The sequence below is a fragment of the Brassica napus genome, chromosome A2, assembly GCF_020379485.1.
Source record: "Brassica napus cultivar Da-Ae chromosome A2, Da-Ae, whole genome shotgun sequence".
Taxonomy (NCBI): domain Eukaryota; kingdom Viridiplantae; phylum Streptophyta; class Magnoliopsida; order Brassicales; family Brassicaceae; genus Brassica; species Brassica napus.
In genome coordinates this window covers 3,117,152-3,144,858 of record NC_063435.1, presented here as the reverse complement: position 1 = coordinate 3,144,858, position 27,707 = coordinate 3,117,152, and the positions used below count along the sequence as shown (strand labels likewise).

Genomic DNA, 27,707 nt, shown 5'->3' with positions numbered 1-27,707 from the left:
CATGCACACAACCTAAATAATGTTTCATTTGTTTTTTGCTAATCAGAATAATATTTAAATGCAACTAAAATAACTTAAATGAACAAGAAATGTGTGTTTAAACCTCACATAAACACAAGAAATCAAAAGTCAGGAATCAGAAGAATTCAAGTAGGGCTATAACCTTTGATACAGAGATTTTTGAACATATGCTTCATCAACCAAGATATATAAAAATTAAAACTCCTAACAATTAAGGCAAAATAGTTGCAGCATTTCTCTTATGTAAGATAGTCTCATTATCAAATTTCATCGCATATGTCGGCCGGTAAATATTAAAGGTAGGCAAAATAAAGTTCAAAAACGACTAGTTTCCGTGAAATTCAACGAATCAAATCTTTAAGCAGATGACAACAACACTGTCCAATTATTTTGAGAAAACTGGCTCCATTTTGATGGCTTGAAACACAAGAAAATTAAAACTACTTTCAAATCTACGCGGGAGGAATAGTAAGCATGATCCAATTTCAACACATCATTATTAATTCGTGTTGACGTATTTTTTCTTGTTTCTTACTACGGGAATTTTTGTTTGCTTGCGCGGATTTTGGTTACTACAAATCTGTAGCTTTTTTTATATTACATCATATTTTCTAAAATTTTGTATTTTCTTTATGTCAAAAAAACAATTAGCTCATGACGTAAATTCATATGATATTTTTATCTATTATTGATGAGAGATAAATACAAAGTTTTATTTTGTTTTCATAAACATTTTGATGATTGGATTATAAAAATATTACTATATATTTTATTTTTGAAACCTATATATTGCTTTTAGCCATTATTTATCCTTCAAAAATTTATTTTCCTAAAACATGCAGAATTTTCTTCTAACGTTAGATACAAGCTCTCTATAAAAGGCTACGAAAATATTTCTTTTAGCATCTACCCACAAATTCCTTTAGCCTTCTTATCACTCGGTTTAACAAAAAGAGACCAAAAATGGGTCTAAGCAATACTATTGCCTTGCTTTTGATCTCGAATTTGATGTTTGGGGTTTTGGGTAATGCTCAGCTTACCTCTGATTTTTACTCCACGACCTGCCCTAATGTCACAGTCATTGCTCGGGGCCTGTTGGAGCAAGCAAGCCGCAGCGACGTTAGACTCACTGCTCAAGTCATGCGCCTTCACTTTCACGACTGTTTCGTGAACGTAAGATCTATTTTATTCATTAGCATTTTTGAGGTTATAATGAAAACAACTGATTCATTGACCAAAAAAATGAAACCAATTGATTCAATGCGCATTTGGTCTCATGATTCATGTTGAATAAAAAGAAATATCATTATTCATGTTGAATATAAACAAACCGTTGTTTATATTGATAAGGTCATAACTCTATTAATTCTTTTGGCTTCAAAAGGTACTAATAGTTCACGTCACTGATTGACCATACAAAGTACCAACGTGTTGTAAATTGTGAGTTTAGTGGAGTCATTGATTTTTAAGATCAAATTTAAAGTTTTTAATTTTTAATTATATTTTGGACTACATAGTCCTTCATTAACATGATTTCATATTACGATGGTAAAAAGTCTATAAACTAAAATATTATTTTTTCCTTGACTTTTTTCTCTAGTCATGGGCTAAATAAGTTACATGGCATAGGAAAATATGTAGTTATAGATTTACAATATGACTAAGATAATTATATGTAGACATATACTAGTGCACAGAACATTGACCTTAAAGTGTGTAGGGGTGCGATGGTTCGGTACTATTGGATGCTGCTCTGGCGGATGGAGTAGAGGGTGAAAAGGAAGCTTTCCAAAACGCTGGTTCTCTTGGCGGTTTCGAGGTGATCGATGAAATCAAAACCGCTCTCGAGAATGTTTGCCCTGGAGTTGTCTCTTGTGCCGATATCCTTGCTATCACAGCTGAAATATCTGTCTCACTGGTAATGATAATTCTCAAAATCTACGTGCTTTCAAATTTTTAATTTTATGTCCATAACATGCATTAGTAGAAATCATCATAGGCGACATGTCTTGAATTTATATTCCAGTTTTACGTAAGCATTTTAATATAACTATTTGAACTTTCATTTCATTCAAGGCGGGAGGACCGTCATGGGACGTATTGTTAGGAAGGAGAGATGGTCGGACAGCAAACCGTGACGACGCCGTGGCTGCACTTCCACTAGGACCTGACTCTCTCGATATCCTTACCACTAAGTTCTCCGAACATAATCTCGACACTACCGATCTGGTCGCTTTATCTGGTACATTCGCGTTTTAATTATTTTGACCGTCTTATAGAAATATGATTATAATTCATAATGTATAAAGATCAGGACTGCAATAGTACTTTGAAGTATTAAATCTAATAGATTTATGAATCATAATAAATGTACAGGTGCTCATACCTTCGGGAGGGTTCAGTGTGCAGCGATAACCAATCGTGTGAACAATTTTGATGGTATCAACGGACAGTCGGACCCGAGTGTTGAACCGGCATTCTTGCAAACGTTGCGACGACAATGCCCGCGAGGCGGAAGTCCCACCGCCTTAGTAAATCTTGATCCTACGAGCCCTGACTCATTTGATAACGACTATTTCAAGAACCTTCAAAACAACCGTGGAGTACTTGAATCAGATCAAATCTTGTTTTCCTCAAGAGGAGCTCCCACTGTACCTTTGGTGAATCGTTTCGCAGAGAACCAAAGTGAGTTCTTTAGAATTTTTGCTAGATCGATGATCAAGATGGGAAACGTAAAGACTCTCACGGGTACTGAAGGTGAGATTCGTAGAGACTGCAGACGGGTCAACTAATTTTATTTGTATCATTGCATCTTGAAGTGACCAAATATTATTTGTTGTTATACATGGAATAAGTGGTAGCAAATTTGTGCTTTTCCACAACTTTTTTTTCCGTTGGATTTTGTTTTACTAGTCGAGAAAGACTTGGATGAACCCAAGTTTTTCTCTTACTATTCAGGCTAAGCATGCCATTGTTATTATTATTTTTTAAAATCATATATGTACACATATGAGAAGAGCTTTACGCTCTTTCTATTAGCCTACATATTGTCTTCTATTTAGACCCTATGTCCCTATATAATAATGTAGTTTTGGAAAAATTGTGAAATCGTAATTCCTTAAAATTAATTCTCAAGGGTTTCAAAAAAAAGGAAAAAGTTTCCAAGGGTTAAAGAGGACCTCTAATAGCATTTTAACGCGGTATACTAACGTGTTTCTTAAGGAGTGGATTTCGCGCTTTTGATAAAAACAGATTTCATAAGTCGCGAGATAAAGAACGGTTTCGGTCCGTTTTTACACTATTTTGCGGATCCCACGAAGCGACCCGGTTCTGTTTTTTATTTTATTTAATCAGATAAAACAAAACAAAAAAATTTTAGAAACCCAAAAAGGATTTCACCCGATAATCATGTTCTAAGTGGACCCATACACAAAAATGGAAAGACGGAAATAATATTAAAATACTTATGACCATGAGTTTTCTTGGATTGAAGTCATATTGAAAAACCAGGATTGAAGTCATGTTGAAAAGGTCAAACCCTAATGCATTAACAGAAAGCAGATCTTTCAACCAAAAGGTCCAAAACCATCAGTAAATCATATAACTTTTACCACAATAACTGGTAGACCAGTTAATTCGAAATCCGGTGAAAATGATTTACGCCATATAATTAATTAATATTAGTAAAAGCAAACTTTGAACTCCAAAAAAAAAGTAGAGTCTAAAACTTAAACTCCTCCTAATTAATAAAATAATTTTTAACCATAACATACGATCTTTGGTTTCATATTTCTGCGAATCGAATACCAATTTTTATAGCACTCACAATTTTTATTTCAAAATCAGATAAATGACAAATTTAGCAAAAAGTGTAAATGGTTTTTATATGTATACCAACTATATAATTTCTAAACTACACTTTGTAAAGTTTTTGCATTATTGCAAAATAAAATAAATGTATTATAGACATTACTTCATATGTTAATTAATGAATCACTCCTCTAACATATATCTGAAACCACATTTTTCCATAATTATCAGCTATTCTATTTTGTAAAGCTATATCATTTATTCTGTCACACCAATGATGATTCAACTAACAGCTTATCCTCCACTAGACCGATTCAAACGAAAGAATAATTCGTTTTATGAGGCATGAGCCCGCATGACCGATTCAATCAAATTTTTTTCTTCTAATATTCCTGTTAGCTTCTAAAGACTTTTTCTTTAACTCACTAGGTCAAAACACGGATTTAAATTCGTCCACCATTGCGATATATACCCACTTTACTTCAAGTCAATTGTTTTCTTTCGTCGTGTCGTTATACCAAGTTTTTAGTCCGTTTTAGCCACCTGAAGTTATTTTTCTACGACGTACAATGATATGGCATTTTTATCCATTACTCATAAGAGATGAGTAAATATTTTCTTTAACGAAAGTTTTAATTGATGTGGAAAAAAAAAACGAATGCTTGAAAATAATACATTTTTTATTGCTTAAAGTTTATAAAATTTACAAGCAATAGGTTTTATGCATGATTCATTTTCATTTTTATATTTTAAAGAAATTATAGATCAAACATACTGTGGCTTTCGCTTCTGCAATCGGTTCCTATTTCTCTTAAGTTGTGTTGCGTGATAAGCCTAACGGGAGTGTATTAGAAATGAGACCCCCAAATAGCCTAAGCACAATTACGAAAACCCATAAAAATGATAAACGTAAAACACACACGTAGTGTTGTAAGCTTATACTTGCAAGTTACTTGAGATCGACTTTATAAAAATATTCAAATCCAATCGTGTCTTCTCACTTGCCTTACACATACAATGTCTAGACTGTACACAAAGCATCATAATTCTTGAAGTAAAATCAAGATCTTTGCTCATTCAACTGTTATTATACTCATCTTCAATTCATTCATCTCCTCCCCCCCCCCCCCCCCCCCCCCCCCCCCCCCAAAGTTATATTTATAGACACCCTCCAGAATCGGATCCTTCAAAGCTTCAACATGGGAACATTGGTGGGTCACATCGTACCAGGATTTTTCTTCTTTGCACTTGGTCTATGGCACCTCTTTAACCACATCAAAGTATTTTCTCTACATCCAAAATCATACGTATCATGTACATGGTTTCCCCTTTCCAAACCAAGATATTTAGAGCCTCTCGTGATCATTATAGCCTCCTCACTTTCCATTTCCGTGGAACTCTTCCTTGGCCAAAAGAACCACCAACCATTTGATCCCAATGACGGAACTATCCCATCAAACCATCTCCATAACTTTGAACACTCTTGCATCTCCATCACCTTCATCACATATGCCGCTTTTGCCATCATCTTTGACAAAACAAGACCAGTGGCTCATAGGGACCTCATCAACTTGATCGGGGCCCTCGCATTCGCCCAACAACTCTTTCTCTTCCATTTCCACTCGTCTGACCACACGGGCGTCGAGGGCCACTACCATTTGTTGCTACAGCTCGTGGTTTTTGTCTCTTTGGTGACAACACTCTTGGGTATCGCCTTACCGAGTAGCTTCTTGGTGAGTTTTGTTCGGTCACTTAGTATTTCTTTCCAAGGAATATGGCTTATGTCAATGGCTTGCATGCTTTGGACGCCAAGTTTGGTTCCCAAGGATTGCTTTCTTCACATTGAAGAGGGTAAACATACCATTAGATGCTCTAGCGTGAAAGGACTTCATAGAGCATTATCATTGGTTAATATCCAGTTTAGTTTGTTTCTGGTGGGTGTGACCATCTTTGCAATGTGGTTTTATATTTTCTTGCAAAGGATCTATGGTGAGAAAATTGAATATTCTGAGCTTCGAACAAAGGAATCCAAAGACATTGAGATCATGATGACCATGGTTGAAGTTCATGATACTGAGTCACGAAATGGAGTTAAGTCACTAGCTTGAGAAGTCATGGCCACAGAAAACTATTAACTTCTGATGATGTTTTGGTATTCCGATTCAGAGAGTTTGATCATGTAAATATAGACGTATTCTGTATTCAGATGGGAGACAATCCATATATGTAGTGTGTTGTACATATATGAACGTGCCGTAATCTATTATATACACTTGAAAATCTTATATACTACTTTCTTATATTCTTTCCGATTCAAAAAAGTCTACTAACCAATGTTCAAGAAATATTAAGAGAGTGGTTAGGCATTTTTCAGGATTAGTGTTTTAGGCAGACACATAGGCACCGTCTACACGACTTATAAAAATCGTTTTACTTATGAATGATTCGCGATGTAGGCGGACCTGTCTAATCGATTTTTAGAACACTAACTAATATTTCAGACCACCGTAACTTTATAAGATTGCATTACATCTCTTGTTTTCAAGTTTTTTTTGTGGTAAGAGAAACAAACTTGTTTGTTTGTGCTTGGTAACTCATAATCCACACCTTCCATTCTTCTATCATTCTTATGGCAGTCAAAAATTCACTAGGCTTGTGGTCGTCAAAGTTCCCTAAAACATTTTATATTAATTTCTAAATATCTTAGACACAATATTAATATCTTAAACACAAACAAGAAAAAGTAAACCACATTCATACCACTACATCTAAAAATCATTGTCGTTGCGATTTTTCCTTTTCATTGTTCTATCCGTTGAAGTCATATAAGAAAGTAGTGAAACTGTATCTATCATCTCAGCTTGGGGAGGACAAGGCACCGAACCCATCCACCGTGGGAGAACTAATGGTAAGAACTTGACTGAAACTCCATTCCACAAATATGAAGATGATCTTGGATCAGATACCCCATTCACAAAGCTGTCACAAACAGACTGGTCAATGAAACAATCTTGATATCCATCCTTGAGGATTGTATAGTTTAGTGTCCGCAAGTTACATGACACCAAATGACGATCATGATGACTACATAGATAAACAGTGCCTATATCAAATGGATGCATTGCCATGGGTACATAAACACTGATACTCGGGAGCTTGATTACCCACAAAAGTTTCCAAGATTCATCATCATCGTTCAACCTCCAAATCTTCAAAACATCATCTTCCGTTTGATAAAATGCTGTGACATACATGATGAAGCCTCCGGACATAGTCAAGAATCTTCTTAAGCCCTTCTTGTCACTCTGATAGTCCGGTAATTTCACAACCCGGAACTCATTGGATTCAGAATAGAAATCATGAGCTACGAGTACTCCATACACACTCACCCAGCCAAAGTAAGCCGTACCATTAAGAGTAATATAATACATGTTTCTGATTTGGTGCGGACAATAAATTTCCTTGAAACTCCAAATCCCTATCTCCGAGGAATAAATAAACACTCTCCAAATACAGGCGAGATCATTATTCATAGATTGGACCGAAGCTAACCTAATCACTTTGAAGCTGGAAACGACACCATCCTCGTCCACTCGAGTAACCAAACCTAACACAATGGAGGAACTTGGAGCTGGTGGGATTCTAATCCACTGTTTTAAAACTGGATTGCCCACGTAGCAGTAAGATTCATCCGAGTAGGAGCTGTCATTAATCAAAACCAATCCACTAGAAGAAGCCGCGTAGCTGAAATAACCGAAACTAGAGTGTTTAAGAGACGGTGGGATGAAATAAGCTGGAGATTTTGGAAGATCCCATGTCTCGCATCCATGGAACCCTATGATTTCTTTTGTTCCACACAGTAATAGTGACCACGAGGAAGAGGAGTTTCGGTGAGCAGACACAAAGAGACGACGGAAGTACGGAGATTCGATTGTCGTTTTCCACGTTTTGCACACCGTTTTGAACCTCGCGATGGTTCTCAAGGGCAGCCTCGCTAGAATATCCGTCAACATGGCTTCTATAGACATGTTGGTGTTTCCATAGCCATTGAAAATAGTCTCTCTCAAAAAAAAAAAGACTAGGGTTTCGTGGATTAATTTGTTTGTTCGCTAAGTTTTTGCATTTAATACAAAAAAGGCAAGAAGGCCACGTATTTACACAAGTAGCCCCTTAATGATACAGATCCACATATGACAATACCCACGATGAACCCAACTAAAATGAACATTTAAGCCCCGGTGGCAGAAGTAGTGATGTTTGAAGCTGTTTTTCATAGAAGGGTTTGTTTTCTAGATTAGAATGAATGCATATGATAAGTTGGGTTAAAATATATATATGTATATACACAAACTTATTATTTATATATAAAGAATTTTCAAATTTCTAAACGTTGTTTTAATCCAAAGATTTATACTCTATTTGTTCTGAAGTTCAAACAAATGAAGTATAGTACAATGATGCATACATTTAGAGAATATATAAGAGTGTTTGGGTGTTCAATATGGGCTGGTTTGGGTTCAAACGGATTTCGGTCTTTTGGAGGCTTAAAATTTGACCTTATTCAGATATTTTGAAAGTCTGGTTCGTATTTTCATTTGAGTTTCCTCAGGTTCGGTTCAGAATCATAAATTTAATTGAACATGTTTTAATTTGGGTTCGGTTCTACATCGAGTTTTTGTTAACCATATACTTGTTTGCGATTCAAAAATAAACACTTTTAGTTCACAAAATTGGCAATAATAACAATTGTCACCAGCAAAAAGTTTGTGGAAAAAATAGTCCTTAAGAGAAAACGAAACATAAACAAGTTAAAATGAGCAATTATCAACTTTGTAAAAGTATGAAACATTATTTAAACTTCAAAATAAAACAATATTGTTTAAACTGAAGATCAGACTTATTATGATTGAATTTCAAATGCAATTGTTAACACATAAAAACTTAAATTTTGACCAAATACCAAAATAAAAATGAACTAAGTATTTGAGTTAATTAATTATATAATAGATATTTAATTTAGGTACTTAATAGTATTTTAGAATATTTTGGATACTTATTTGGAATTGAGTTCGGGTTTGGTTTGAGTTTCTTTTCGGAGTTTTGAATTTTAGGGTTTTCTCATATATTCATTCGATCGGATAAAACCCATAACCCTAAAATATCGTATAACAAGATCTATTCGGTATTTATATCGTATTTAATTCAATTCAAATTTATTTTTATTAAATCCGATTCAGTTTGGATTTAGTTTATCATGCTCATTATCCCACCATCATTGATTATTGCAGTTGCATGCATAGCTATATTATTCATTTTTAGTTTCTTATCAATATTCTACAAATTAGTAAATATTTTGACGTTTTATATTTTTATTAGTTAATAATGTACATTATAAAATGGGCAAATCTCCAAAATAGCACTTTTCTAAATTTATATCACAAAAATAACACTCAAAAACTAAAATGAACAAAATAGCATTTTATCTTTTGAAAAATTTAAACTTTTTATTTTTTAAAATTTGAAATCTTATCCCCAAAACCTCACTTCTCAACTCTAAACCCTAAAACTTAAACTCTAAACCCTAAACCCTAAATTCTAAACCCTAAACCCCACCCCTTGAGTGCTATTTTTGTGACTTTTGACCTTGAGTGCTAGTTTGGGAACAAAAACTTGATTTAGTGCTATTTTGGTCTTTTTCTCTTATAAAATATTGAATTTATTTAATATTATTAATTTGATTTTATTGAACATTAGTGATAAAAATATATTTATGGTTAAATTTAATATACTTTTAAATGTTTGAAAACATTAAAAACTTGATTTGAGTTGAATTTTGTTGGATTTGCGTGACAAAAGGGAGAAGAACCCATCAAAATCTCCAGAAGTCTCTCTCCTTCTTCTTCTCTAATCCTCCAACAAAGCATGGCCCTCCACCGCTTCTCTTTCTCAACCCTCTTCCTCTTCTCTCTCACCACAACGACCCTCTCCCTCTCTCTCTCCACCGTCTACGACCTCCTCCCCAAATACGGCCTCCCGAGCGGCCTCTTGCCCGACTCCGTCACCAACTTCACCCTCTCCGACGACGGCCGGTTCGTCGTCTGCTTAGCCAGGTCCTGCGAAATCGAATTCGACTACCGCGTTCGCTACGAGAAGACCGTGTCCGGACGGATCAGCTACGGGTCCATCACGGAGCTCGAGGGCATTCAGGTGAAGCGGCTCTTTATCTGGTTGGATGTGGATGAGATCAAGGTCGATCTGCCTCCCACGGATTCGATCTACTTCAAGGTTGGGTTTATCAACAAGAAGCTTGGTATTGACCAGTTCAGGACTGTGCATTCATGCGGTGGCTCTGGATGTTCTTGGAAGAGTTTTCTCCAGGTAAAGTTGATTTCTTTAACCTAGATAAGATCTTGCGTTTGTGGGTTTTTGAAATTTATCTCAAAGTTGGGAACTTTATGGAGTTTTGATCGGTTTTTGACTTGGATGATCGAGAAGCTAATTTAAAGTTCCTGACTTTTTGGTAATAGCTAATCAATTTGACAGCTCAAATTTGCTTCAGCTGATATGAATGAAGTCTCTTTATGGGTTTTGTTTAGGATTCTAGAGGATGTATTGGAGAAGGATACTGATTAGATTCTTGAATCTCTGAGTTTCTGGGTTCTAATCTCTAGTGGATCTTTAACTGGAACCTATTAGTACGTGTATTCATTGGAAAGGTTGATGGATTTGTAGATTGTTTCCTCTTTGTGTTTGGGATTGTAAATGAACAAAATGTAAGCTTTTTCCTTTAAAGTTTAAACCAAACCAACGACAAAGGGTAAAAGCAAAAAAAGCTTGAAAAAGGGTTTTAAAAGATCATCTCTTTTGAGACAATAAGAGAAGATACTTTCTCATAGCTGTTTTTGAATCGTAGATAGGTTGCATTCCGTTGAAACTGAAAGTATCTGGTTAATTAGCTTCTCTTTTTGCTAATTTAGCTCGTAGTGGTAGCCTAAGAGGTAGCTGATAAACCTGAAATGCTGTTTGTTTGAATGCTATTCACAAGCCTCGATCTAATGTTATGGCTTTTGGTTTGGTTTCTCTGAGTGTTTATTGCCTTAGATCCTTTTAAAACCAGCCGCACCTGACTAACAGAAGTTTTTGTTTTACTTTTTGAAAAGGGCAGCTTCCAGGAATGATGAATGAAGCTGAGATGCTAATCACCGAGTAACTACTCTCAACAATCACTCAACACCACACAACGGTGGAGTCGAGTGTTAGTCAGTCAACTTTGTACATATACGTTTCCACGAAAAAAAATCTGTATCTAGACAACATGACTAAATGTTTCCCGAGTTCGTTCCTCACCACCAAAATAAGACTCTGGCCGTTCAAGTTCCCGACTACTATTTTAGTTGTATCATGTATGTCATAACAGAGTTGAAGGTGCATTCTAAGAACATAGATCATTTCAAGTAGAATCATTACACATAGATCCGATCGAAAAACTTGTCTTTTTGACCCATTCACATACTATAATACTAAGAACACGTTTTTAGTTCGAGACCATTCACGTGTAGATTGAGCTCGAACTCGTGGCTGTTGCGACTCTCTTCCTTTTGAGATGGCCATGTGCTATATAGGTTGTCCATTACTTTAGTGTTCCTCGTTTACGCAAAGTTACAAGAAGACAATAAGTACAAACGTGTCCATGTGAACCCGAAAGCCCACCCGGTGGTTTTCTACTTTGCCTTTGCTTTGTTGGTCTTAACTCCAGTTTCTTAGTTTCGGATAAAAGACAACTTAAAAAAATTCAGAATCGTCTCTTGAATAAGATATATAAGAATGATCTTTTAAATAAGAAATATAAGAACCGTTTGTTAGCCGAAAAATATTTTTAAAAAAAGTCAAAATCATGAGTTAAGAACTTCAGCTAAGAGACCAAGATTAATCATACCTTTAGAAATAAAAAAAAAATATAATAAAATATCTAAAGAACTTGTCCCTGATTTTGACTGGCTAGTATTCAACGGCCATTTTCCATCTTACACACCCAACTCGTGTCTTCTCTCTCTTTTGTTCTGTTTCTCTGTTTTGTTCTTGCTCTGATTCTTACCATTGATCCACCCAACTGTTTCTTGATTTCTGATCCGAAAAGGGAAAAAAAGTTTTGATCTTTGTGCTGTTTGGAGTAATGGTGGGTGCTCTGTTTGTTGTTAACTCATCGGTGATGGATTCATGTTTATGTCTGGATGCTCACACGAGGAGCAAGAAGAAGATCCTTGGCAGTGCAAGAAAGCTGGAACTGGGGAGCTCTTTTGCTGGTTCAAGCATTGTTTTTAGGCTTTCTTCGAAGCGTGTACCGAGGATAGCGAATCGGAGGAGCAAAAGGAAGCTATTGATTGTGAGTGAGGACGTTGCTGGGAACTACGATGATACCTTTGGAGATGTCAAAACGGTGAGAAAGATTGTCTTTTTGAGAAGAGTCAAAATGTTTATGTCTCTGACTTTTCTTGTTTTGCAGCAACTTATAAACTATTTCACTTACAAAGCTGTGAGGACGGTTCTTCATCAGCTGTACGAAATGAATCCTCCTCGATACACTTGGTTCTATAAGTGAGTTTCTTATTGCTGCTCTCCATGATCTAAACCCCATGTTCTTTTATTGCTCTCCAAGTTCTTTATAAGGATGAATTGCATCAACAAAAACACTTTGGTGATCATTTTTTTGGCTTCTGATCTTTATGTGTCTGCTTTTGTTTTACAACAGTTACGTCGTATCAAACAGACCAACCGATGGTAAACGATTCCTCCGCAAACTAGGCAAGGTAATCAGGTTTAGTTTATATATCTTCCTAGTTGAAGGAGTTAAGCAGCTCAAACTTTAACTATGGGTCTACTATAGTTATCGTATGACTGTTTGTAGCTGATCGTAGCTCTTTGAGATGGTTAGAGAGCAGTTAGTGAGGACTCAAATATATAAGACTTGTCTCGGCAAATTATTTTCTAGAAGGGTTTGGTTGAGCCGTTGGGTTGAGAGGTCTTCTTACTGTGGGGAATTGGAATAAGAATAAGCAAGTTCATAGGTTTTGTTCTTATCATAATCACAAATGTTCTGTGACATACTATGTTTGGTACATCCCTAGGTACACCCTTGTTTAGAGCTTGGTATATCATCAGGGCGAGAAAGAAGAGCACTTTTCTTGTTTCATCTGAGAGCATGAATACAGAAACTGGATGTTTTATTTTATAATGCTGTCTTAACTACTTGTAGGAGAATCAGGAGCTTGCGGAAAGAGTGATGATCACGCGGCTCCACTTGTATGGCAAGTGGATCAAGGTACAATCTCCCACCTCTCCGGTTTTGCCATGTGAACCAGAAAAGACTCAAAACTAATCTTGTGTAGTTTTGTTGTTACTTGTAGAAATGCGACCATGGGAAGATATACCAAGATATATCTGATGAGAACTTGGCGTTGATGCGTGAACGCCTCATGGAGACCGTGATATGGCCTTCTGATGACTCGAGCTCAGAGGTAATTGGCTGAAGAAGGCTGTCACACTACAGTCATTTGCTTTCGTCAACTCGCTTCATAATTTTAGGACCTTGAGTTTTCTTTAGTTTGATTTACATATAAGATTACAGTCATTGAGCATTGTGTATATGTGTCTATTCTTTCTTGGCATGTACTGTTTATGATATATAAGGGGGAAGAAAACTATACCCTGCATGTGCTCGGAAACTTTCTCAGTCATCCCTTAGGCTCACACCTCTCGCATTAACACTGATATGCCGTACTAGTTGACCAAACATGATCATGAAAGTCAAATAATTACAGCAGGCTAATAGCACTGGACATGAAGCAATTTCATTTATACCTTACCAATTTGATTCCACTATGAAAAAAGAAAATAACAGAAACAACTTCCTGACAGTTTAACTCGGAGGAAACAATTGGTTTAACCCTTTATACACCCTGAGACAACGCATAAGAGGTTGTGATGTGGATCATAGTGGGCACTACTTGATCAAAAGGAAGGAAACAAATAGGAATCAGATCATTCATAAGACTAGTGAGAGATTCAGCTGAAAGAAAGAGAGGTGATCAGGTGATAGTACTGCAGGGAAGTTGGTGAGCTCGAAGCTAGACTCGAATTCGGCGGTGGTGCTCCATCTAAACTCACCGTGCACAAGTGCTATCTATGCTTATTACGGTGTAAGCGTTTGGCTGATTTTCAAATACCTTTGATAGGTTCCACTCTTAACCGTAGCGGTTACGGTGTTACGTGTTAGCATTTGGCGGTTGCGTCAGCTATTAACAAAATTTCTTACAACCTCTTTGCTTGGTTGGGAGGTGGTTTCAAGCGTTGTGTGAGGCTGCGTACAACACGTGCCTTGGTGTGGTAAGTATCCGGAACCCTCCCTATTGGTCATCTAGCGCTTCAAAGATAGTGACGGTTACAAGTTTGGTGGAGTTTATTGGTAGCTAGCTACTGTGGAGACGAACCGAGAAATCTCAGCATCCGAGGCAATAAGGAGAACCTCACTTTTTCGGGATTCTGGTTGATGGTTGAGAACAGTAAGCAATTCTAAGGAATTTCAAAAACGGACTAGCGGAATGTGCCGGATTTAGTGGGCGGGCGAAGCTAGTTTTGTAATAGTTTGACTTTGAAAATTTTGTTCAAAACCTGTTTGTAAACAGATCTAAATTCCGATTTTCGGGTTGAATTAATATATATTATTAAAAAAATGTTTCACATCGAACTAAAAGCTGATTGGTTCACTGGCAAACGTTTTGGGAGTTTGGTTTGCTGACAGCTCGTTATCAAATACTACTAGTACTAACAGCTTTGATTGGTAAAAGAATTTTAAAACTATTTTGGTAAAAATTATTAAACATATAAAAAATATTTATAAAAATTTAATTATAAATATATTATTTTAATCTTATTTTTTAAAATTAATTAATATATAATTAAAATAAATATTTTTAATATAACTAATATTACCCGCAGTTCCGGCGGATTTTAGCAGGGCAGATGTGTCTTTTAAACTTTTTGTTTACGGGTCAAATGGGTTATTTTTCTGAATAAAAAATTATTTGATCCGTCCAGCGACGGACAGATCAACTCGCAAACCCAACACTATATCTGGACCAATATTATTACGATGGTATGATTTTGATGAATCCAATCCAATCTGCTGGTCAAATGTGTAATATTTGAATATGGGAAAATCCATATAGCTTGATATTTGTAAAAAAGAAACAAGACAAATCTAGTATATATCTCTAATATATATTTGAATTAAAGAAAATTAAGAATTACCTTTTTTACATTTAATAGTTACTCACTCTAATAGTAATATCTATATTTTCCCTTCATTTCCATTTTATATACGTATATTTTTTTTAATTAGCATTGCACCATCTTGTCCATATAAATGCGCACATACTTGTGAATTAACAAAAAAAACAGCATTGTTACGGAAGCAAATCTACTTCTCCTTTGTGAAGAACAAAATGGATTATGATGGTGCTGGAAACCAAGACAACGAACACTATACGTCAGTAAACGCCATGTCAAAAGAGAAGAGGATTTGTCATCGTCACAGTCCTCAACAGATCCAGATGCTAGAAGCGTAAATCTACTTATCAATCTTTATTAGTTTTGAAAATTTGTTGACTTTTTAATCACTGATTTTTAATTTCTTATGAATGAAGGTATTTCAAAGAATGTCCTCATCCAAACGAATCACAGAGACAAAAGTTCTGCAATGAGTTGAACCTTGGGATAGACCAAGTCAAATTTTGGTTTCAGAACAAAAGAACTCAAAGCAAAGTAACTATCTTAGCAAATTCTTTATATTTAATATTAAACTAAATTTTATTTTATTAATATATTTTTCATTTGCTATAGGCTCAAGATGAGAGAACTTCAAACATATTACTTCGTGCAGAAAATGAAAAGCTCCAATGTGAAAATGCTGCGATGTTAGAGGCTTTAAAGAATGTGACTTGCCCACCTTGTGGCGGTCCTCCATTCGGCGGAGAGGAACGCGAACCTAATCTCCATAAGCTGCGTCTAGAGGTAATCATTCGATTTCATTTCTAAACTAGTGTTTTTAAAATTTCACCGACCTGAACTGGATTCAACCATGAACTAGTTACATAGTTGGATTGGATCTATTTATTGGTTCGACCATGATTAGTCACCGGATTGGATCTTAGAGTTATTAAACCAATACATATATCAATATTAGAATTTTGTGATACTTGTTTGATCCATGCATCATCATATTATTCATGTTGATTTATGAAACAAAATGATATTTATATCTACTCGAAAATGATAAATAACTTAAAAATTAGATACTGGTATGTTGAATATGGTTACACGTATCAGATCAATAGTAAACTATTGGTTATATGATGTATATATTTTATTTATGTATTAACGATTGCTCAATATAATAATTTTGTAAACTCTACTTATTAACGAGAAGATTATTTTCAAACAAAGTAATCCATTATAATATAGTTGAAGCAATGGAGTAGTAGTATCATGAAAATGCAATTTTTTTTTTCTAACTGATAATCCATACTAATACATATGTTTTAAAATAAATTTTAGGGTGACAGCTTGGTGGCAGCCAAGAACAAGTATCGACAAACCATGTTGGACTCACTCACTTCTGTTCAAAGACAGCAAACTTTTGAAGCTCTCACCTCATACGGAACGAATCCATACAATCCCTTCGAGCAACCTAGCTCATCAGAATCTCAAACCATCCAACCACAACTACTATCCCAAATGGATATACCGCAGCTGTCTGAAACTGCGGCAATTGCGGTTGAAGAGCTTAAGCAGCTATTTCTTACCGATGAAGCTCTTTGGGTTATGTCGTCTATCGAAGGAACATATGTGATTGATCAAGAGAGCTATGAGAAGTTCTCGCACTCAATCAAACATTTCAGGAACTTGAGTGCTCGTGTCGAGTCTTCTAAAGATGTCACGGTGGTTCCTATTGAGGCAACAAGCTTGATCGATATGTTCTTAGATTTGGTATGTATTCAATTATGCAAAATAAATACTAGGATTATATCAATTAGAGAAAATTAACTGCTGCATTTGCATCTGATATCTGTTTTTAATATGAATTCTCAAACTTTATATTATACATATTTTTCTGAATCAATTAGAAGACAATGCATTTTAATCGGACATTTCTTCTTATTTTTGCAGTTTTCAATAGTTTAAATGTGTTTTGGAGAAAAATGATACACTCCTTAGTGCTGGTCCTGTTGGACATAGTTATAGACAAATGTGACATGCACTTTTTTTTATTGTAGGAGAAATGGAAAATGCTTTTTCCAACGATCGTGAACAAGGCCGAGATGATTCATACGCTCGGATCCGAGCTTCCAATAAAAGAAAACTGCAATGTCTTGCAAATGGTAAGAAGTATTTTCATTGTGGAACTTAAAAATGTTATCAATCAAATTAGTTATGAACTATATATGGTCCTACTCTAAAATCTGATTCGATCTTAATATATGTGATATATTTTTGAATGTTGATAGATATGGGAGCAACTACACATATTGTCGCCACTAGTGCCACCAAGGGAGTTTATGATCGTAAGATGCTGCCAACAGATCGGTGAAGGGCTCTGGATTATTGCTGATGTGTCACAACACATCGTTAACTCTGACCAAGTCAGTCCGTCTTGTTATAAACGTCCTTCTGGTTGTCTCATCCGATCCTTGCCCAATGCTCACACCGAGGTGTCTATCGCCTCAAACGATCTCAACATGTCTATAAATCCGTACAAATGTATACATTATATTATCTTATTTGATGTTACTGAAATATTTCAGGTAAGTTGGATAGAGCATGTGGAAGTGGACCATACAGCCGATACACATAGGATGTATCGAGAGCTTGTAAGTGGCGGTTCGGGCTATGGAGCTAGGCGTTGGATCGTCACCCTTGAGAGAATGTGTGAGAGAATGGCTCTCTCCACCATCCTAATCATGCCGGCTACTGACTGGAGTGAAAGTATGTTTCAAGTATTCTTAACTTTACTAATTATATATGTATTTCTTCTTATAATCAATATTTTAATTTGTGATAGTGAAAAAGTCTCACAGGTATCAAAGAAAATTAACTTAACATTATAATGTCGAATAATTTGTATTCTAATTTGTGATAGTGGAAAAAGTCTCACTGATGTTAATGATAAAGCTATAATGTTTTGACAGCTATACCGACAGTGGAAGGAAGAAAGAGTGTGATGAAATTAGGGGAAAGAATGGTGAAAATCTTCAGCGAAATGTTGATCATGTCCGGGAAAATTGAGTTCCCGCAGCAATCGAAAGGCGGAGTCAGAATCTTGATCCGGATGAACATGAAACCCGGTCAAATACCCGGTTTAGTTGCCAGTGCTGCATCTTGTCTCTCAATCCCTCTCACTCCTTTGCAAGTCTTCAACAGCCTGAGAAGCAACGACACTCGTCACCAGGTTTCTTTATTTTATTTTTATTCTACGACAAAAGGCATTCTATAGGTTTCTGTATTTCCTTTACATGCATGCATCCAATGGTCTCGAAGAATGGAACATCTAATCTATGCTATTATCCCCTATTGAAATTAGCTTCAGATTAGCATGTTTTTCCCTCTTATCGTTGTCTTGAGTCGCGTCTTAACAACAAACCACGTTTGCATGCAAACAGTGGGACGTTCTTTGTCATGGAAACGCTATCACTGAGACCGCTCGCATTTTCACCGGATCAAGTGGAACAAACTACATCAACCTACTCCAGGTACATACAATCCCTAAACTGTCTCTTAATAACTAATCTTTCGTTGTTGTATACATAAATCATCTAATAATCTTTACTTGTATTTATATCCTTTTTTTTTGCTAAATTGTAAATGTCATTATTTCTAATGAAAGTTTTGGTTACAAGATGACTTGCAGCCATAGTCTGCTTTGACAGCCATTTGGTTACTTAGAAGCTGCAAAAAGTTTAAAAAAACTCCTAAGAACCTAAGAACTTAAATTCAAGTTACCAGACATTGGTAGGCTTGAAGTTAAGATATCAACTAGAACAACAAACAACAATATATAACTCCCAGACCTAAGCGCTTCCAGCTCATTCAGAAACCTTCATAAGCAGGAGAAAACTCATAGGGAAGTTCATTCGAACACTCACCGAAGTGGCTCCAAGCAGCTTCAACGGAGGTGGCTGGCTCTCACCCCGGAACACCACTGGAGGAGGACGCCGATAGAACAAACACCCAAAGCTATCTCGACAGGAATCAAAGATCAGATTCGACTCAACACCGCAGAAGACAAGGAAGCACAGGTTACGGTCAAGCGCAGGCGGTCTAAACATGCTCCATCCGGCCACGCGACACAAAAGATGCAGTAGAGAATCAAAACTTCAAAAAGCTAACTGTCGGAGCAGAGAAACACGGGAAGTGACGGGCAGAAGGAGCTTCGAAACTCCTTAAAGCAGGCGACTCAACTAGGAAGCAGGAAAGCTCCACCTTAACGCAAGCGACGCCGTAACATAGGGTTGTCCTCAAAACCCAAGCGAACAGCATCAAGAGCAAGAGGAAGGAACCAACGCTTACTGTGAAAACCGCCATGGTTGTTGTCTGTTGAACTAAATACAGAGGTCCTCGGTGGCTCACCTCGAAACCACCTGTCACTCTAGATAGAGAGGAGAAGCTCTACAACAAACCTTGGAGTAGGCCGATAGAAGAAAACCGATTGGAGAGAGACGACGAGGCTAGAACGGTGACGGCAGCGACACATCAGGAATTCCGGCGGGTCTCGGATCCCAGATCTGACCCAGATCCGAGCGCAATCGGTGACTAGCAGCAGACCCAAGGCCCCAAAGATAATCCATACTCGTCTCAACTCGCCAGAACTCCAGAAAAAATCAAAGACATCTTTGATTCCCGACGATTTAACGAATCCAGAGACACCGTGCAAGGAGGAAAGACAGAGGAGGAGCAGCAAAGGGTTGAGGCATGGAAAGATGGACTCGTTGGGAGATTTGTGAGCCCTCTCACGACGCAAATCGGCGCCGGAGAGGCTAGGTGAAACCAGAGATTCGAGCTCGAGGAGATAGGGTTGGGAGAGAATATTTGGGAGCGCGTTGGGTGGACGCGCTTGTTCCAAAACCCTTACTTGTATTTATATCCAATATTAGCCTACACCACCATGGGATATTGGACAGAATATGGTACAAGAACCACACAAGACGATGATGGTGCTACAAGAGTGTTACATGGACGCATTAGGAGGCATGATAGTGTACTCTCCTCTCGACATGGCTACAATGAGTATCGCTGCCTCTGGGGAAGTCGACCCTTTGAATATTCCAATCCTTCCTCAAGCGACAACAATCGGGGAACTGTACTCATGTTGGCTTTTCAGATTCTTATCTCTGATGAAAATAGTAAGACCAGAAATGTGAGTGAGAATACAGCAGACAAAGTGAGTAGATTGATTAGCCAAACTGTTCAAAGCATCAAGGTCATGCTCAATTGTCCTCCTGAGTGAGAGAATATTCTCTAGAGGATTCTCTTTTGTTTTATTTATGCTTTTGGTAGAGATATTTTTATTTATGCTGGATTTTGGATGATTTGATTGCTTATGATGATTTTTCAAAGACATGATTTTTATGTTTTTCTTTTAAAATGTTTTTATTGTTTGGGCCTTTTGGTTGGTTATAACAAATTTTCCATAGAAAATGTTTAAACTCATAAATCAAACATTTTTTTGTACGATTAACTCAAAATTTTGAAACTAAAACACCAAAAAATACTGACAGTAATTTTGTAAAATTTTCTATTAAGTCAAAATAATTTAAGAATGTTTTTCGGAGTAATAAAACAATATGAAAGTATTTAAAAATGTAAGAAAATGAATACTATTAAAACAGAATCCTATAATTTTCAAGTTATTTACAAGACATTGCCATTTTCTTATTTAATTTTTTTAAAAATTAAATTCACCCAAGTCATTAAAACCAATTATATTGCTACCAGTTTAAAATCGGCTCCACTACTTATATTATAGATTTTGTTCCTAGCAAATAGGTAAATTTTAATTTAATGGTGAATCACTGATTCGCATCTGAATTGGTTAGTTTTTAAAACATTAGAAAGCCTAAATATTATAAGTTGGCATCGCTGAAAAATATAGAAAAACTTATAAGTGAATTTTGCAACAAAAAAGAATTTGGGGGATCAAAATTAATATTTTGCTCATATATTGGTAATCCAAAACATATAGAAAAACTATTAAACAAATTCACAAAACACATGATATAAATTTTAAAGTACAACTTTATATGTTATAAAAATAAATATTTTAAAAGAGACAACTGCGCGTTCTCAAACAACGAATAAATTAAAAAAAATACACAGTAGAATTATAATTAAAAAATCATTTTTAAAATTATATGAGGATTAATTTATAAATTTTAAAATCATTTTCAACATAGAATAATATTATTTAAACATAAAAAATCAACAAAACTATATATTTATTACATAATGAAATGTTAAAACATATTTTCTTATAATTATGAATTAGTTATCATTTTAATAGAAAAATAAAAGCGTATGTCAAAATCTAGTAAGGGAAATACCCAAAGATATCACTAAAAAAATTTTGGTCACAAATTAAAGAGGTAAAAATACGTTTATACCCTTAGGGTTAACTAATCCAAACTTTAGGGGGTTAGAGTTAAGGAGTGGGATTTGGAATTGAAATTTAAAATTTTATAAAATAAAAAATAAATATTAAAAATTTGAAAAAAAAAATTTAAAAATAGTTTCAAAAAGTATTATCGAATTAAAATAAGAAAATTTGAAAAAAAATTCGTAAAAAAAAATTTCAAAAAAAAATTTAGAAAAAGTTCGAATTCGAATTTTTTTTTTAAATTTTTTTTTAAATTTTTTAATTTTTTATTTGTCTAGAGTACTAGAATTTTTTTACTTATTAAATGTAATATTTTGATAACTTTCTTCGTTGTGGTCTGTTTTTATGACTAAAACTATAAAATGATATATTTATGAGAATTGGCCCATCAGAGAAAGTAGTACAACTGACCAAGCATATTCCGAATAACCAAAAATCTTTTTCCTTAGACCAGGCGAAATCTTACTACATTTGAGAATGTGGACTTAAATAATTTTTTATTACTTAATAAATATATATTCCGTAAATAAAATATTAAAAGCCAACTTTTAATTATATAAATACATAAATAGTTGGAAATACAGCTAATGACATATTATTAGTACTTTGCTTTTTCTTTTCTCTAATTTAAAATGGGCTACCCGCGCGGCCCACGCCAGACACCACCTCAAATCACGACTAGTTGAAAAAAATAAAAATAATAATTAAAATAAAATAATAAATATATAATTATCTCTTCAGAAACCTCATCCCTCCTCATTCCGCTTACTCTCTCTCTCTAGACTCGCACACCTAATAAGAGGAGAGAGACAGCTTTTCAACCCTAGTTTTTCCCGCCGCCACCTCCCATGGCTACCGACGCGAATCAGCAAGCGCAGCTCGCGATGGTCCTCGGCTCCGATACGGCGCCGTTCGAGACTCTCATCTCCCACCTCATGTCCTCATCCAACGAGCAGCGCTCCTCCGCCGAGGCTCTCTTCAACCTCGCCAAGCAGACCAATCCAGACACCCTCGCCTTGAAGCTCGCTCACCTCCTCCAGCTCTCCCCTCACCCCGAGGGCCGCGCCATGGCCGCCGTCCTCCTCCGCAAGCTCCTCACGCGCGACGACGCTTACCTCTGGCCCCGCCTCTCCCTCCCCACTCAATCCTCCCTCAAATCGTCGATGATGTCTTGCATCCAGCGCGAGGAGGCGAAATCGATCTCCAAGAAGATCTGCGATACGGTCTCCGAGCTCGCCTCGGGGATCCTCCCGGAGAACGGATGGCCGGAGCTGCTTCCGTTCGTTTTCCAGTGCGTGGCGTCTGACTCGTCGAAACTGCAGGAATCGGCGTTTTTAATCTTAGCGCAATTGTCTCAGTACGTTGGGGAGACTTTGACTCCTCACATCAAGCATCTACACGGCGTCTTTCTCCAGTGCTTGAGTAGTAACGCCGTTAGCTCCGACGTTAAGATCGCGGCGCTTAACGCCGTTATTAGTTTCGTTCAGTGTCTGTCAAACTCAACGGAGCGCGATAGGTTCCAAGACGTTTTGCCTGCGATGATCAGGACGTTGACCGAGTCCCTCAACAACGGGAACGAAGCCACCGCGCAGGAGGCGTTAGAGCTTTTCATCGAATTGGCTGGTACTGAGCCACGGTTCCTCAGACGGCAGCTTGTTGATATCGTTGCCTCGATGCTTCAGATCGCTGAGGCTGAATCCCTCGAGGAGAGCACGCGCCACCTGGCGGTTGAGTTTTTGGTGACTCTTGCTGAGGCGCGTGAGCGTGCTCCTGGGATGGTTAGGAAACTGCCTCAGTTTATTGACAGGTTGTTTGCGGCTCTTATGAAGATGCTTGAGGATATTGAGGACGATCCTGCTTGGTACAGCGCTGAGACTGAGGACGAGGACGCTGGTGAGACGAGCAACTATAGCATGGGGCAAGAGTGTTTGGATCGGTTAGCGATTGCCTTGGGAGGGAACACTATTGTTCCGGTTGCGTATCAGCAGTTTTCTGCTTACTTGGTTGCCTCTGAGTGGCAGAAACACCACGCTTCTTTGATTGCGCTTGCTCAGATTGCTGAAGGTTGCTCAAAGGTAAATGCTTTGTGATGGCAACTGGCATTGTTTATTGGGCGAGGACTTGCCGATCATACACATTAGTTTTCTTTTTGATCTTGAGTATCTTGAACTTTGATGTAGGTGATGATTAAAAATCTAGAGCAAGTGGTGTCCATGATTTTGAGCCAATTTCAAAGTCCTCATCCTCGAGTAAGGTGGGCAGCCATTAATGCGATTGGACAGTTGTCTACAGATTTGGGTCCAGATTTGCAGAACCAACATCATCAGAGAGTGCTCCCTGCACTTGCTGCTGCTATGGATGATATCCAGAATCCACGAGTGCAGGTCAGATCCCTGCTAAACCAGTTTATCTGAGTATATTATCTTCTGACGTTCTCCTAAAGCAGTATTATGTGATCTTATGTAGGCTCATGCGGCTTCAGCAGTGCTCAACTTCAGTGAAAATTGTACACCTGAAATATTGGCTCCTTATTTAGACGGAATTGTGAGCAAGTTGCTTGTGCTCCTACAAGTAAGTCAATTGTGCAACTTTTTTTTACAAGAAATGACTAATGGTTTGCGCTCAACGATTTAACTTTGGAGTATAATGTTGTTACAATTAGAATGGAAAGCAAATGGTGCAAGAAGGAGCGTTAACAGCTCTTGCTTCAGTTGCTGATTCATCGCAGGTATATGCGAACAAGTTATGTTGCATCTATTATTTTCCTTTCATGCAACTCCTAATCTGACATGATCTAAAATTGCAGGAACACTTCCAAAAGTACTATGATGTTGTCATGCCTTATCTCAAAACAATTTTGATGAACGCAACTGACAAATCAAAGCGGATGCTTCGTGCCAAATCCATGGAATGCATCAGTCTTGTTGGAATGGCAGTTGGAAAGGACAGATTTAAGCAAGATGCTATCCAGGTATAGGTCAAATCAATTTTCAAAATTGATGTTATATGCTGTGATTTCGTTTTTGTACTATAGATTATTCTCGTCAAGCTATCTATATGATTTTCGTCCTATTCATATGTCGCATGAAACGGTTTTGCATGTCTGTTCCAGGTCATGGAAGTGCTTATGTCATTGCAAGGTTCTGAATTGGAGGCAGATGATCCAATAACGAGTTATATGTTACAGGTGAATTCTGATTACAACTTTGCTAGGCCGTTGTGGTAAATTCACTTGCTTACATTTACCTTACATTTTCATAGGCATGGGCTCGGCTTTGCAAGTGTCTAGGCCAAGAGTTCCTCCCATACATGAGTGTGGTGATGCCTCCTTTGCTTCAGTCAGCTCAACTTAAACCAGATGTAACAATTACATCTGCTGATTCAGAAGATGAAGCAGAGGATTCTGATGATGAAAGGTTTTCCATTCTTCTTTACACTTCCGTCTGATTGTTGTGATGTCTCTATACCCTACTTTTAGTATATCGTAATCTTGGCACAAAGAACTATTTTTATTTTCTTGTGAAAAAATGTCAGGAGCGATCTTTCTGTTCCCCTATTATGATGTGACATGTTTTAATGTTTTGTTTAATGCAGCATGGAGACGATTATCCTGGGGGACAAAAGAATAGGAATCAAAACTAGTGTCCTAGAGGAAAAAGCCACAGCTTGTAACATGCTTTGTTGCTATGCTGATGAGTTAAAAGAAGGATTTTTTCCCTGGGTTGATCAGGTTAGTATGGTTAGATAACTCCAGTTTTTGTGACTACCCGCTATTGTTCTTGGAGAACTGGTGGGCTGATTTTGTGGGCTGATTTTGTATACTGTAGGTTGCACTTACACTGGTTCCCTTACTAAAATTCTATTTTCACGAAGAAGTTAGAAGAGCTGCTGTGTCAGGTAAATCAGTAAACATATTATCTTTTTTTTTTTGTCAACCAGTAATTCAATCTCCTTTGGATTATAAACGTATTGTCTATTGTCCAATCTTTTGGATCTGTATAGCATAATTCTAACTAATTGTATATCTATTCTTTCTAGCCATGCCGGAACTAATGCGCTCAGCCAAACTGGCAATAGAGAAAGGACAGCCCGGTGGGCCCGATATATCATATTTGAAGCAGATTTCTGACTACATTATTCCTGCCATGCTGGAAGCTTTGCATAAAGTTAGTGTATATTTTGTTCATTTTTTCTTCTTTTTCTCTCTTTTGGCTTTGATCTATTTCTGATGATTGAATTTTATGTAGGAGCCTGATACAGAGATCTGTGTCAGTATGTTGGAAGCTCTCAATGAATGCTTGCAGGTAACTTTTCATCAGCAATGCGTTCCTTGTACTATGTGCCGCATGTCCCTCTCCAGCATTTCGATTTGATAATGTTGCACTTTCTTTGGTAGTTTTGTATGTGATAGATAACTTATTTTGAATGAAGTCTTTATTATGTGCCTCTTAGAGTTAATCGTAGCATTGCATTTGGAAATGGTATCTTATAACCTGTCACTATTTTTCAGATCTCTGGAAATCTTTTGGACGAAGGGAAAATTAGATCCATAATTGATGAAGTAAAGCAAGTTATGACAGCAAGCTCTAGTAGGAAGCAAGAGAGGGGAGAGAGGGCCAATGCTGAAGATTTTGACGCTGAAGAGGGAGAGCTCATTAAAGAGGAAAATGAGCAAGAGGAAGAAATTTTTGATCAGGTTAGTTTTCTATGACTCAACCTTTGTCAAGTGGAAGTATGATGTGGTTATACGATCTTCAATGCTCTTATTCAAATTTGTCTGCACATAGGTTGGAGAAATATTGGGAACACTGGTAAAGACATTCAAGGCCTCATTTCTGCCTTACTTCGATGAATTATCCTCTTATTTAACTCCTATGTGGGTAAGTGGTTGTCATCACTCAAGTCTTCCTTTTTGGTGCTGCATGATATTAAGTGGAGAATTTTATTGTCAGGAGTATCTTTTGTTTTTGCTATAGGGAGAAGCTCGTGTATTTCCTAACATATAACTAAGATTGATGTAGCACAAGTGAATAACTGTAGAAGATTTTTGCACCATGGTCAAATGAGTAGACTTTCTAAATATGTGTAGTTCAGGTGAATAGAGTTTCTATAATATGTGGCTGTGGGAATGGCGCTGATACGATATCATCTTAGTTGGCCTGGGTTTTGTGTTTTGATATTGATTGTGGGTTGTATTCGTTGAGCTCAGGGAAGGGATAAAACAGCTGAAGAGAGAAGGATTGCAATATGCATCTTTGATGATGTTGCTGAACAGTGCCGTGACGCTGCCTTTAAGTAAGGATTTGCATTTACTGGATCTTTGTACATTGTACGTTTTCAGTATCTAGTGTTCTTATGCGTTTTGTTCTGCTATTTGTTTATCAGATATTATGATACTTATCTTCCATTCGTACTGGAAGCTTGCAATGATGAGAGCGCAGATGTTCGACAGGTATACTCGCATTTTGGGTAACTGGTGTTTCTAGAGCTGTATACTCAATTTTGTGGACTCTCTTGTTTCTCTAAGGCTGCCGTTTATGGGCTTGGTGTTTGTGCTGAGTTTGGCGGATCTGTATTCAAGCCTCTTGTTGGAGGTATGTAATACCTTTTGCCACTGGTAGTTCTTGAGGTATACATGCTTTGGAGCTAAGTTGTAACACGTTTTTTGTTTGTTTCAACAGAGGCCCTGTCAAGATTAAATGTTGTGATACAGCATCCAAATGCTCGGCAGTCTGAAAATGCCATGGCATATGATAATGCTGTGTCCGCTGTGGGAAAGATCTGCCAATTTCACCGTGACAGTATCGATTCTTCTCAGGTAGCTTATGATAACGCAATCTCCCGCTGCTTGCTCAGTACGAATTCATGTGGTTGTTTCTGATGATCAATAAGTCAACTTGTTTTGGGTAAATATTAGGTACTTCCTGCGTGGTTGAACTGTTTGCCTATAAGTAATGATGTCATGGAAGCCAAAGTGGTTCATGATCAGCTCTGCTCAATGGTTGAGAGGTAATCAAATGGTTTAGCATTCTAATATGCTTAGCCTTCTTGTTTTTTGGCAATCATTGTGACTATTTAAAACGTGTGAACGATGATATCAACTTGCAGGCAAGATGTGGACCTTCTAGGCCCCAATAACCAGTATCTCCCAAAAATCTTAACAGTATTTGAG

At 36.9% G+C, this 27,707-nt stretch overlaps 5 protein-coding genes and 2 pseudogenes across 6 annotated transcripts; 6 read left to right on the top strand and 1 right to left on the bottom strand.

The window, feature by feature from the left end:
- Positions 1-225: 225 nt before the first annotated feature.
- On the top strand, positions 226-4,929 carry LOC106425750 (peroxidase 58). Its single transcript, XM_013866462.3, has 4 exons — positions 226-1,194; positions 1,742-1,939; positions 2,098-2,263; positions 2,398-4,929. The coding sequence occupies exons 1-4, from the start codon at positions 985-987 to the stop codon at positions 2,811-2,813; spliced, it is 990 nt and encodes a 329-aa protein (XP_013721916.1). The 5' UTR covers positions 226-984; the 3' UTR covers positions 2,814-4,929.
- Positions 4,930-4,982: 53 nt separating this feature from the next.
- On the top strand, positions 4,983-6,135 carry LOC106425746 (transmembrane protein 45B-like). Its single transcript, XM_013866458.3, has one exon. It carries the CDS (start codon positions 5,031-5,033, stop codon positions 5,937-5,939), a length of 909 nt encoding a protein of 302 aa, XP_013721912.1. The 5' UTR covers positions 4,983-5,030; the 3' UTR covers positions 5,940-6,135.
- A 187-nt stretch (positions 6,136-6,322) lies between these two features.
- Positions 6,323-7,879, bottom strand: LOC106425703 (annotated as a pseudogene).
- Positions 7,880-9,629: 1,750 nt separating this feature from the next.
- On the top strand, positions 9,630-11,210 carry LOC106425682. Of its 2 annotated transcripts, none has more exons than XM_013866393.3 (2): positions 9,630-10,209; positions 10,997-11,210. In XM_013866393.3, the coding sequence occupies exons 1-2, from the start codon at positions 9,754-9,756 to the stop codon at positions 11,039-11,041; spliced, it is 501 nt and encodes a 166-aa protein (XP_013721847.1). In that variant the 5' UTR covers positions 9,630-9,753; the 3' UTR covers positions 11,042-11,210. The 2 variants fall into 2 exon arrangements, with proteins under 2 accessions (XP_013721847.1, XP_013721848.1); XM_013866394.3 differs by having other exon boundaries at positions 9,663-10,209; positions 10,992-11,210.
- Positions 11,211-11,820: 610 nt separating this feature from the next.
- LOC106425835 (chaperonin-like RbcX protein 2, chloroplastic) lies at positions 11,821-13,565 on the top strand. The gene is made up of 5 exons (XM_013866558.2): positions 11,821-12,268; positions 12,335-12,426; positions 12,581-12,638; positions 13,085-13,150; positions 13,236-13,565. The coding sequence occupies exons 1-5, from the start codon at positions 12,005-12,007 to the stop codon at positions 13,356-13,358; spliced, it is 603 nt and encodes a 200-aa protein (XP_013722012.1). The 5' UTR covers positions 11,821-12,004; the 3' UTR covers positions 13,359-13,565.
- Positions 13,566-13,802: 237 nt separating this feature from the next.
- LOC106425702 lies at positions 13,803-20,862 on the top strand (annotated as a pseudogene).
- Positions 20,863-22,273: 1,411 nt separating this feature from the next.
- Positions 22,274-27,707, top strand: LOC106425791 (importin-5; the record flags this gene model as incomplete). Its single annotated transcript, XM_048761209.1, has 19 exons — positions 22,274-23,610; positions 23,716-23,919; positions 24,002-24,106; positions 24,198-24,263; positions 24,342-24,506; positions 24,648-24,722; positions 24,797-24,951; positions 25,130-25,265; positions 25,363-25,432; positions 25,574-25,701; positions 25,783-25,839; positions 26,046-26,231; positions 26,323-26,415; positions 26,745-26,830; positions 26,921-26,987; positions 27,063-27,129; positions 27,217-27,353; positions 27,453-27,544; positions 27,644-27,707. Coding segments are annotated over exons 1-19 (3,180 nt in total), but the record flags the coding sequence as incomplete, so codon positions are not given.

What these genes read in the sequence shown, in the direction of transcription:
- LOC106425750 (XM_013866462.3), top strand. Translation starts at nt 985, where the DNA reads ATGGGTCTAAGCAATACTATTGCCTTGCTTTTGATCTCGAATTTGATG. An exon ending in CTGAAATATCTGTCTCACTG is followed by an intron (nt 1,940 to 2,097) that starts GTAATGATAATT and finishes ATTTCATTCAAG; the next exon opens with GCGGGAGGACCGTCATGGGA. An exon ending in CGATCTGGTCGCTTTATCTG is followed by an intron (nt 2,264 to 2,397) that starts GTACATTCGCGT and finishes ATAAATGTACAG; the next exon opens with GTGCTCATACCTTCGGGAGG.
- LOC106425835 (XM_013866558.2), top strand. Translation starts at nt 12,005, where the DNA reads ATGGTGGGTGCTCTGTTTGTTGTTAACTCATCGGTGATGGATTCATGT. An exon ending in TCCTCCGCAAACTAGGCAAG is followed by an intron (nt 12,639 to 13,084) that starts GTAATCAGGTTT and finishes AACTACTTGTAG; the next exon opens with GAGAATCAGGAGCTTGCGGA. An exon ending in TGTATGGCAAGTGGATCAAG is followed by an intron (nt 13,151 to 13,235) that starts GTACAATCTCCC and finishes TGTTACTTGTAG; the next exon opens with AAATGCGACCATGGGAAGAT.
- LOC106425746 (XM_013866458.3), top strand. Translation starts at nt 5,031, where the DNA reads ATGGGAACATTGGTGGGTCACATCGTACCAGGATTTTTCTTCTTTGCA.
- LOC106425682 (XM_013866393.3), top strand. Translation starts at nt 9,754, where the DNA reads ATGGCCCTCCACCGCTTCTCTTTCTCAACCCTCTTCCTCTTCTCTCTC. An exon ending in CTTGGAAGAGTTTTCTCCAG is followed by an intron (nt 10,210 to 10,996) that starts GTAAAGTTGATT and finishes TGAAAAGGGCAG; the next exon opens with CTTCCAGGAATGATGAATGA.